Source organism: Lethenteron reissneri, chromosome 14, assembly GCF_015708825.2.
Source record: "Lethenteron reissneri isolate LAM-NWPU_2019-01 chromosome 14, ASM1570882v1, whole genome shotgun sequence".
NCBI lineage: Eukaryota > Metazoa > Chordata > Hyperoartia > Petromyzontiformes > Petromyzontidae > Lethenteron > Lethenteron reissneri.
The window spans coordinates 5,581,222-5,593,258 of NC_083792.1; the positions used below are offsets into that span (position 1 = coordinate 5,581,222).

The 12,037-nt window shown below is 42.2% G+C and overlaps 1 protein-coding gene across 3 annotated transcripts in view; it reads right to left on the bottom strand.

Moving 5' to 3' along the window:
- Positions 1-2,768: 2,768 nt before the first annotated feature.
- Positions 2,769-12,037, bottom strand: part of LOC133342310 (protein cornichon homolog 1-like) — a 28,160-nt gene continuing 18,891 nt past the window's right edge. For all 3 annotated transcript variants that reach the window (XM_061551396.1, XM_061551395.1, XM_061551397.1), the window contains 2 exons: positions 10,447-10,590; positions 2,769-5,388 (listed from right to left, as the gene is read on the bottom strand). In XM_061551396.1, the coding sequence (XP_061407380.1) occupies positions 5,212-5,388; positions 10,447-10,590 (321 nt within the window). In that variant the 3' untranslated portion in view covers positions 2,769-5,211. The remainder of the gene's footprint in view (positions 5,389-10,446; positions 10,591-12,037) is intronic.

Sequence of the window (12,037 nt, forward strand, 5' to 3'; positions counted from 1 at the left end):
TCGTGTGATGTCAGCCCCCTGTCCCTGGGCCGACCATATTTTAAACCTGTCCATCAAAGAAGCATCAGTTCCTCTAGAATGGAAACATTCCTATGTTCGTCCACTTCACAAAGGGGGCCCTAAAGATGATCCAAATAACTACCGACCTATCTCAATTTTGTCCCCGTTGATGAAAATTTTTGAAAAATTATTGACCTACCAAATTAGCAGTTTCCTGTCCGCCAACAATCTATTACATCTAAAACAATCTGGGTTCCGAAAAAAATACAGCACCACATCTGCTGCATTAGACTCTCTGAATCACATTTACAGTAGCCTTGATAATAAGCAGTACTGCGCCTGTCTTTTTCTTGACTTGTCCAAAGCTTTTGATACAGTAGACCACAACATCCTGCTTAGTAAAATAAGTTGCCTCGGTTTTTCCGAAAACACAGTAAAATGGTTAAAAAATTACCTCTTTTCTCGCACCCAAACTGTATTCACAGATGGTTGGAGGTCAAACAGTGTTAAGATAACAAAAGGGGTTCCACAGGGTTCCATTCTCGGCCCCCTCTTGTTCTCTCTTTATGTAAATGACTTGGGCACTGAACTGGATTATTCCAGGGTAAATCTTTTTGCAGATGACACGGTACTAATTACTGCTGGCCGCTCTCCGGATGACGTGATTGCTAAGCTCCAGAGTGATTTCAACAAACTACAACATCAGCTAGTTGCTCTTAAACTAGTCCTAAATCCTGCCAAAACCAAGGTGCTATGCTTCTCACCAGGACTAAAGCGGGAAGTTATTTTTCCCCAATTACATACCTTAAATAATGATCAAATAGAGCAAGTCAAGATCTATAAGTATCTTGGGGTCATCCTGGATTCAAAACTGAATTTTGAAGATCACATTGATTATATTGGGAAAAAGACAAAAATTAAAATTGGTTTTCTATATCGACACAAGCACTGCTTCCCTCCTATGTTCCGTTTGGAATTGATTAAAGCTACCGTACTGCCTCTACTTGATTACTGTGACATTGTGTATAAATCAGCCCCAAGTACTGTACTGAAGAAGCTTGACTCAATGTATCACTCGGCCTTAAGATTTGCATTGAACTGCCCATATAGGACTCACCACTGTGATCTCTACATTGGGTCAAACTTAACATCTCTGAATGTTCGACGGCTTGTGCACCAGATCTTATTTATTCATGATGTACTTGCAAAAAAATCTGCAGATTACCTGCTGGATCTCGTCTCTGTTTCAAAGAACAAATTTGACCTAAGGTCTACACTCATTTACCAGCTTAATATTCCCTATTGCCGTACATATACTGGAGGAAGGGCCTTTGCTATTGATGCCCCCAGGGTCTGGAATGCTGTTGCAAATAAATTGAAACTTGAGTCACTACCTATGAGATCTTCACTCAAAACTGCTTTAGAGGAGTTGTACACCCCTAGCTGCCAGTGCTATTCAGTGACCTAAAATAAAATGTTTCGCTCCGGATGATCGCTACAAAGTATGACCTGTGTTTTGATTTAGTGTGCTGATCTTAAAGGTGCATTGAAAAATTACAATACTCCGATTGATGCTCCTGCTGTTGTGGAGTGACTCATGCAGCCAGCTATGGCTGCAGGGTTTTGGTAGTACATGTTGTTTATGCCATTTATTGTGAAAATTCCGTCAGTTCCTATGATTGCTTTTTCATTACCTTCATGGCTTTATTTTGGTGATTTCGAAAAGTGTATTGGTTTAGCCATGTTTGTGTTGTTGTAGTACAGAGTTAGACTGATGGCCTTAATCTAAGTTGTCTTGTGGTTGTTGTTGTTGTTTGACTTGCATCCCACTGGGATTTTTGCACACAGCGTTGGTGTACGGTGTTTTTTCTGCAATATTTTTGCTGTCTTTTCTTGGATTTTCTGTTTGCACTTAGTCACATATTCACTTTAAGATGTTTTTTTGTTCATGTTTTTGTTTTTTGTTTGTTGCGGTTGCACCCGATTCAAGAGCTGAATGGCTCACAGGGCTATACCTAATAAATGAACTTGAACTTGAACTTGACTGCCTGAGAAGTTCCCGGGTGGCTCAGTGATAGGAGCGCTGAGCCTGCACTGCTGAGAACGTGGGTTTGAATCCAAGCAGCCAGCTGTGATTAAACTGGGTTGTTATGTATGTTGAACTCTTGCCGTGTCACCAATGACAGCACGTAAAACGCATCACATGAAATTTGATTCCACATGATATTTACCAAATGTTATTCTATGTGAGTTACAAATATTGGTTTGACTGTCATGGGATGAACATTACTCACTATTATAGGGTGAGTGTCAGAGGGCTGCCTCTTTACTGTGTGGATCACAGGTCACTGAAAGAGATCTCAGAGGTAGCTGTGATGTCTGCTTTTGTGGGCAGTTCTCTAACACGAAGAGTCGCACTGCTCTGTGACGTGATGTCGATAGCACAACCCAGATAAAGTTGGGACAAGGACAAAAAACCCCCGCAAAATCAGGCCTCATGAAGCCATTTCAAGGCAATATCTTGAAAATAACGTGGCACAGATCAGACAGGCATCAGTAGTGGTGATGTCACGTGAGCATAAGTCAGGAGGGTCATTGTGTTCACATAAATGGTAACAAGCCTTGACACCGTGCTCAGTAATCAATTAGGAAGCATTTGAATGAATTCCTAAAATATCCACTGCATTGGATGCAATGTCTCTGAGCTGTATCATCCAGCATGTGGTGTATTTCTGTAGGTGCAAAAAGAGGCGTTTAAAATATTTTATTACACTTTTTTATAAACACTTAAGGATGTGTTTAAAATATCTTACGAGAGCACAGGATGTACAACTCCTTTGCGTTTCTCATGAAATTATGCCAGACATTTTCAGGCGCAGAATAACTATATTATTAAAATAAAACACACAGCTCTAATATTTAAAATACTGTATTCAAACATCATGGACTCCACATCGTTTTTCTGGATTTCAAAGTGTTAAAAATGACGACTGTGTTGTATTACACTCAACTGACCACTTTTACTTATGAAGCATTGCAAAATAACTTAAAGCATTATCAATGTAAAGATAAAAACTTAACAAACTTTTATTGTTATATTTAAAATGACAACATGAATTATAGACATTAACATGAAACATAACTCATTCAAACATGTAATGTCTTCACGTCAAGGGCTTGACACTAACCCTTACTACGCGGTACATGGCAATGCGAGATCAGTCCATCCAGCTTGTGTTCCGCAGAGAGGGAGATGGGCACTCAGGGCTCGGTGGTGTGACAACGGATGCATTACTCCATCCAGGGCCTACTTGCCAATGCTGTTTGAGTTCCAGCACTCATGAATGTGACCCTTATATTTCAGAACATAAAATGAAAAAATGCACATCCGGTTCTGACATTTTTCCACGAACAGCGACGCACACTCAGGTGCACTGCATCGCAGTGGTCAGAGGAAGACAACACAAATGTGCTCAAACTAGTGACCACAATTTGTTTCAAGTTACTTTCTTTTACAATGTCATTTTTCATGAGCTTCACCCCGACGTTTGTGCTGTCGGCGTCATGCTATGAGACGAATAATCCATTCGCATCTCCTCACAGAGCAGCAAGCCTTCTTGTTGAAGAACGGGCCACTGAAGCAGATGCCATAGAACTACCTTCGAGAACCCTTCAATGCGATCTGGTTTGCACAGGAAGAGGAAGCACTTGCACATCAACTGTACCTGCAATGTTCGTCACATGATAGCTAGTCAAACCAACGTTTTATTTTTCAGAATTGTAACTTAGCCAAATTAAGTGCAAAACCTTGCTTTGTGCAGTCACTGGTAATGGAGCTGAAACCATTAATCCACTACCCTTGGGAACACAGTTAAATCACAATTGGTTACCTGGACTTAATCCCAGGATCTCAGCAGTGCTGGCTCAGTATTGTGACGTCTGAGCCACCTGGCCACCTACACGTTAAGTGCACCTCATTCAAGTTACTTATCTCTAGTTAGAGGTGGACACCTCATCCACCACCTCCTCCATGGCTGTGATGTGCTTCTCATTTACACTTGCAATACACGGGCACTGCCTCTCATACTGATGCATCAAACATAGCAGAGTACATCATTTTAAAACACACCTTAGGCAATGATGGTGCGAGGCATAAGAAAACTAAGAAGAAGTATAGGGCCCCAAGGAACCCAAGGGGCCCAGGAGACATGAAAAATAGGGGTACACCACATATGGCCTTAAACTCACATCCTTATAAAAAAAAGTATTAACATGTCTAACAATACTATTAAAATAATGTAAATTTCAATTAATCGGTTTATCTAACTTATCATGTTTGTAATCGTGTAACCCTAACCCAAACACAATGTCTGCTAATGGCCTAGGCTGAATCAGCAGTGCCGCTGCTGCCCCTAGGGCTGAGTGTGCGGCCCATCTCACATTGACGTCCGTGGGCACGCAACGGTTTCTGTCGGTCAGAATATCGCCGGAGTTAGTCTATGCATACCAAGCAGCAAGGAATGATTGCATGCAAATGATTAGACACCTGCTATGTGTGTCACTATGAGGTGTTTATCTTAGTGACACCATATTAAAATTTTATTTTAAGACATAATCCAGAAATATAATTCCTTTCTACCACTCGGTTCACGTAACTTGTCCATCATTGTCGCACTTAAAAAAAAATTCAGTGTAACAGCACCAATGTTTTTTTTTCTTCTGGAGATCAAACACCGAGATGATTGCAAACATGTTCGAGTCTTATTTAAAAATGGAACTGGGATGATCAAGGTAGCCGAGAAACATACATTTTGTACTGTCTGTTTAAAAAACAATACCCAAAGATGCTTAATCATGCCTAGTTTCTCTTTAATCAACCCAGCAAGATAGGGCTTGAGCTACAATCTCTCTCTTTGCTTTCGTCCATGAGTGCAGACGTCACGCACAAGCATCAAAACAGAAAGGAGCGATTGAACAAACAGGAGGTGCAACAGCAAGAGATTGACAGATCGCAGCAAATAACAAATAATTAACTGCAAAGAGTCTGAGTGCATTTCGCTAAACTAAGGCTCATTCCACTCAGTGGGGGGGGGGGTCTTCATCTTCACACTCTGCCAAAATCTTCTCCCCCTGTGAAGACTTGATGTGGTCCCAAAGTGCAACGTTTTAATCCCTCGTGCTTGGTTATAAACCCATCCGCGATCAATCCACTCACTGTGAGTAATCGTCCATCTGCTCCCAATCGCATGTTCCGGTGGCCACCAAAACACAGCGATCGGCGCTTGAGAGGCACCGCCGCTTTGGAAGAGAGGTTGGCGCGCGGCGGAGCAGCCATAGCCAAGGAAGAGCTGGGGTCCCTAAGGAGGACTCATCAGGTTGTAGACCATGCTGCAGACGCAGATAGGAGGCGCGCACCGATCAAAAACCCGTGTCCCTGTTTGAGATATACATGGTAAAACGCAGCCCTGAAACTGTTTGCTCAGGCCACTGTGGGTGGATGGGCCTTCACTGAAGGGAGCTCCAATGGCCTCCCCAGGCCTTCTTGAGAGTGCCCTCTGGGGGGATAGAAATGTAACTTTACGTACTTTTATCTCCCACACTAGCCAGAAATCCAAGAGGAGGTGGGAGTACCCACACTCGACCCAACAACACATCAACTGCTGATCAGCTGTGGTGTTCCCATTGAAACTGCTGGGTGGACAGAGTTGGGGGCATTCAGGAAACTTGCTCATTGCTCCAACTGCCGTGCCAGGAGATAAAACGGGTGACCTCTGAATTGTAAGACCAGTATGCCAACCGTCACCACCAATTTACAACCCTTTGACAATCCAACGCTGGATAAAATACTCTCAATACCATGCCAGTTATGGAGATTGAATATACTTCACCACGACGGTCAGTGTGCGTTGGAGAAGGAGGGACTCAGAACCAGATCAGATATCACTCGCCATTGTTGTTAGCCACGGCCAGGAAACAAACTAGGGTCACCAGTGTGCGTACCGCAGGCACCACCGCTTCACCCCGAGCATACCGTTACCAGCAGTGTGTCTATAGCTAGGACCATTATTATTATTGAAGGCGGATCGGGATCAAAACGATGAAATAAAGAGGCCAGGCAGAGTAAGGTGGAGTGTGTTTGGAAAGCTGGACTTAACGAAGAAAAGCGATTTTACAATGTGTCTAAAAAACGGAGTGTTCAATCAATGCATATTTCCTACTATGCCATGTGGATCAGAAACATGCACTCAACCAAAGAATGTGGAACAAAAGCTCAAAACTGCTAAACAGAAGCACAATTAGATGAATACATGCTGGGAAGTATGCTGAGAAACATACAGGGACATATGTATGAAAGAACAAATACAAATGAGAGACATTATAACAGGGAGAAGAGTAAGTGGGCTTTTGCAGAACATAGCACTATAAGGGATGATCGCAGATAGATGAGACTGGTGATTGAATGGCAGCCAAAGAAGTGAACACACCGAAGAATATGATGACCACAGCAGAAATGGAGTGATGAAATCAGCTCATGTGCAGGAGTGAGACGAATTGTAGCATCGCAAGAGCACAAGGCATGTAAGAATGTGAGGAGGCCTTCATCCAGTAGTAGGTAGAACATGGATGAGGATAAAAGGCAATGGAAATTAGAATGCATAAATCACAGCACGTGACTCCAGCATATTGAAATGAATTTAGTTTGTAAAACATAAATAAACTTATAAAAACAGGACAACGTTAATTAGAATGTTGTCTTATTCTACTGCTACAAGGAAAGTACATTTGTGGAGCTGTAAACATGCAGCAAAAAATACATTTTAGCACATTGAAAGCGATAGCTTTACGCATCACTTTCGTTGTGTAATTATGCAAATTGCTACATATGATGCGAGTTTTACAAATCTAATAATGGTGTTTTCTGGTTTTCTATTTTCCCATGAGATATTCAAAATTATGTTAGTCACACTGCTACATCACCAGTTTATTTTTTGCAGAAGGAAATGTTTAAACGTGTGTACAATGGTGTGTCCTGGGACTGTTTTTGCTGTTGTCTACTGCCTTTCCCAAGCTTAGGAATTTATGTTCTTATACAATTTGAACTTATATATTTAATTGCATATTTATTTATTTATTTAAGAGGCACCACGGTGGTGTGATATTCACTTCCTCGCCTGGTATGCAGGAGGTCAGGGGTCACAGTGTACATGTTCTCCCCATGGTCACGTGGATATTTTATCTGGGTCTTCCGGTTTTTCCCTCCACATTTCGAAACGTGTGTTCAGATTATTTCGATCATTTGGCTGCTATACATTTCCACATCATTCGTAGCCGGGTCGCCTCTGAAAAATAAGCTAATAGCTCAGTGGAATTTATCTAATAAAATATAATAAATATCTTAATTTTTGTATCATTAAATATGTATGTATATACATATGTACACAATTGTATATATTTTTCGTAATCTGCTTACCTTTCCTATACTTTGCACTCCTATCGTGTTTTTGTATTTTTGTTGTTTTAACGTTCTGACCCGTCCCTACTGGACATCTGTGAAAATAACTTTATAGCTCATTGGATTCCTCCAGTAAAATTAAATATTCTGACTCTAAAGCCACAGAACGGCAGCCTCTCCTCCACGGTTAGCACACCAACATTCCACATGCCTAACTGCAGTGGTTTGTTTTTAGAGGAACCCGAAAGGAGGGAACAGTCTCCTGGCTCCACCAAATGGGGTTTGGATTGGAGAACACACAGCAGGATTAGGGAACACAACAAGAATGGAGAACACACACAGAATCATTCAAGCTGTTAAGCAAAGGGAGTGGACTTGGCTGGGACATCTTACGGCTGGAATGAGCGATGGCCAATGGTGAAAATAACAACGGAGTGATAGCCATGGAATGGAATGCAGGTGCAAGGTGGATTATTACATCGCAAGATCATGAGAGGTGGTTGTGGCTCGGGGAAGCCTTCATCCAGCAGTGGATGGACAAATTAATTATTTAAAAACTCACAGAGGCTGTCTTATGGCAGCTCACACACGAGCCCGTGGGTGGTAATGCTCCCACAACACTCGTGCTAAGAGAGTACCATCGTTTGCCGGGAGTCTCGTTACATTCACCACATACGGTAAATACGTAACATTCGCATGATTAAAAGGGCTTGCTTTTAAATGAGCTACAAGCAGCCTCATTGTTTTTCCATCTTCAAAGATGGAAACAATAAAGAAATCATGCCAGCATGAAGATAGCAACCTTTCAACAAAAAACGCTTTTGGCACTTGGTAAAGCGGGTTTGCAATTAAACGTTAAAGTATAACTTTATAATGACCAATGTCTAATTCCAGACCATAAACCACTCCGGTATATACGTATTTATACGCCATTCATTTCGCATCTCTATTTGAAAATATGTATACATGATAGAAAAGCACATGTAATTGATGGTGTACATTTGTAGCGATATAAAACGGCGGGTGTCCAGATTGATCATGAATATTTAATGCGTTTGCCCAAACTACAAGATAACTGGTGCCTCGTAATTAGTCTGACGCTGTATCACCAATAAAAGTCCACTGTACTTTATGGGCCTGTATTAATTATTAAATGTTTTTAAATTTATTTTCAAACACAATTGTTAAACACAGGCCCAAAGGCCTAAAACTATTATTTTGCCAGCAACGACAGCACTCTAAGGTTCACTTTTAAGATTCGTAAACTAGGAGATGACATTTCTGGTCCGGGTGGTGACTACATTATAGATGAGTTTGGCTGTCATTCCAGCACTTGCAGAGTCCCGCACCTGCGGTTAGCATGGTCGGCTTGACTAAGTAATGTGCGAAAGAAGTTCAACATACATACATATATTTTCTCTCTTTATGCATTTTAGCTCAATACCCACGTTAGTATATGGTAATATACCCATCTCCTCCACCTGACATAATTATGTTTCAGATATAAACTGGTACTGAGCCATTGGTATTTTATATAGATGGAAAAATCCGTGTGAGACTTCATTCTAGACATTGTACAGCAGCATATGCATATGTTTTTGCAGCTTGCAGGCAGAAAGAAAACGTGAAACATGCACACCACGTGGTATTGTCACCAAAATTCAAAATCCTTTCAAGGCACGAGTTGCTTGAACGCATTTCCCTGGCCTCCTGGAATGGAGGTCAAGTTATTTATCCTGAAATAGTTGCTTTGCGCTCCCATGGCTGCACATGTTCACCCAGTGCGAATATGTATATACAACACTGTGCTTCAATGGAGATGGAGCAATACAATCGGCTCGTGTGCAGGGCCTATGTAGATTGCTGGATCGCAAGACCATGAAATATGTCTACGACTTGGGGTAGCCTTAATTTAGCAGTGGATAGATCATGGCCAATGATGATGATCAAGGCTTATATTGTTTAAGCAGGTGAGAACTCAAGAGACCAGGATAGTCTCATTTGCAATGGTGACTGGGTCACCAAAATGACAAAAGCAATGATGATAAACAAAAAGTGTGTACTATCAATTCATTTTCTTGGTTCTTTCGGTAAAGTCACGTAGAAGGGAAGTAATAAAATAATACAAATAAAACATAATAAAATAATTCTCACGACGTTTCGATTGCTTGCGTTGTGGCCGAAACATCGTGAAAATTATTTTATTATGTTTTATTTTTATTATTTTATTACTTCCCTTCTACGTGTCTTTACCGAAAGAACCAAGAAGATGAATCCTTGCAGTCACGAAAGCTTTAAATCGAAATATCAATTCATTGTTTTCTCTTTAGTCGTGGCACGATGCTGAGGACCACCATGTTTCACTGCCAGGCAAACAGTTAAATAATCAGCACATTGGAATTGCTGTAACTGCAGACTGCATGGAAATCCGCAGGGTGAAGGCAGCCCCAGTAGATATCACAGGCTGACAGAATTCTTTGTGGTGCAAAGGCCCACCAGAGGGTTGATTGCCACCACACGCCCACCATTCCCCAAAAACTGTGATTCTCCAGTTCAGTGGGCGATACGCAGGGAGCCCAGGGACCCAGCCACACGTAACGGGGGAGATTAAACTGCTACTCAAAGCACGCCCTTCCCAGACGAATAGCGCTCGCGTGCAGTTCCCTTTGAGAGCAAACATTATTGCTAATTTATGCGTAGGCTTTACTTTTTGCGCACACATAATGGTTACACTTATGAAAGCCAACTGAATGTCAAAGATAATCTGATTTATTTTGGCACGAGATTAACCATTTAGTAATTGCTTTTAAAACACAAACCAGGACAAATTTAGCATAGAAAAACAGGTGTGGCGCTCACACGCCTCCATGCGCAAAGCAGTTATCAATCCATAATTATTCAATATCTAACTTCCAGTTGTTGTGCCTTCTCAAAACAAACTGCCACTGCTGCATCAGCGTGCGAGCCATCAAATTGTCCAATCTCCCACTAACCTGTAGAGGTAGTAAAAAAAGGAGAGCAGGTAAAATCCGAGCTTGCACCAGCCCTCCTTGCGACAGTAGGCCAACGCGTCGTCGCCCAAAACAGCACAGGGGTCGTACTGTCCAGGAGAGCTCATCGCCGGTCCACGTAGGTACCTGTGGGGTGTAAGTGACAGGGGCACGCACCACAGATGTGACACAAAGTGATGCCAGCGGCGTTACGTCGACACCCAACGCCAACGCCGTGGCGATGTCGTTGTTACAGGGGCCCTGCTACAAGCTGCGCGAGTCTCTTATTCGATTGTGTTGGCTGCTGCTCACCCAGGAGTGTATGATTTTTTTTGCCTTTATTAGACCGTAACTGGGGCATAAAGATGGATTGCCGGTGCAAGCGTCAGCTTTCTGTGCGGTTATTTTTGCTGGGCATGAAAGAGGTAGGAGCCAGAGAGTAAACAAAAAAAAAAAAAATGATGGACGCAGGTTATATTGTGGCCTGAGGATATTTGTGTTAAGTTATATCCCTGGCTCCATTTTTCACAATTTCCCTGCAACACTGCACCTTCCAACTCTTCGGCGTGCACTCCAAGTGAGCGTTGCAATGCCTGCATTGGACATCATTTGCTGCGCAGAGTCAAACTAAAAATAATAAGTGATCTCCTGCTGTTTAAACAAGCATTGAGGTGGTGCCCATCTCCTATTTACATCCCTGAGCCAGTGGTTGAAATTATATCTTTCTCTGGTGAGAGTGAGTCTTTTCATAGGACAACCACTGTTGACTTCTCCACAGAGCCACTCATTTTATTGACCCCAGATAGATGATGGGCTAAGTCAACCCCCAAACGGGTGTTGAACTCGCAACCATTCCAATTGCGAGCCGCTCACTCTACCACTGAGCCACCTGGTCAAATGTTTATAATAACAACAATAGACTCAACTTCTTGGTTCTTTCGGTAAAGTCACATAGAAGAGACAGACTTGTTCTTCACCTGAGGACGGCTGCTTGCGTTGTGGCCGAAACGTCGTGAGAATTATTTTATCATGTTTTATTTTTATTATTTTTTTTATTATTTTTATTATTTTATTTCCCTTCTACGTGACTTTACCGAAAGAACCAAGAAGATGAATCCCTGCAGTCACGAAAGCTTTAAATCGAAACAATAGACTCCTTTTCAAGATAGTCCTGCAATTGGATGCTTGACCAACATACACAAGGGGATGACGCTGTAAGGTCCACAGAGACAGGTCTATGAGCTCATTAGATGTACTGTCATCTCCTAACTACCTCGCAGCTCAGCGTCTTTGGGAGTTTCACAGATCTCAATCCGATGCACCAACACTTGCCTCCGAGACGCTAGATTACAGACGTGTGCCACCAAACCTCGCTCTTAATGCCCGCTTATCTACAGAAAAACGACCTCGGCAGAGGGAGAATTTACAACACCATATCCACACATTTTCAGGGATCTGTATCTGATGGTGCATGTGTGGTGGGGTGGGTGGCGCAATAACCTACGAACCCCGACTTTGATTAATTATCAGCCACGGCTAACATCGGTGCCGAGTGATACCCAGTGTATCACAACTTCACCACCCCCCCCCCCCT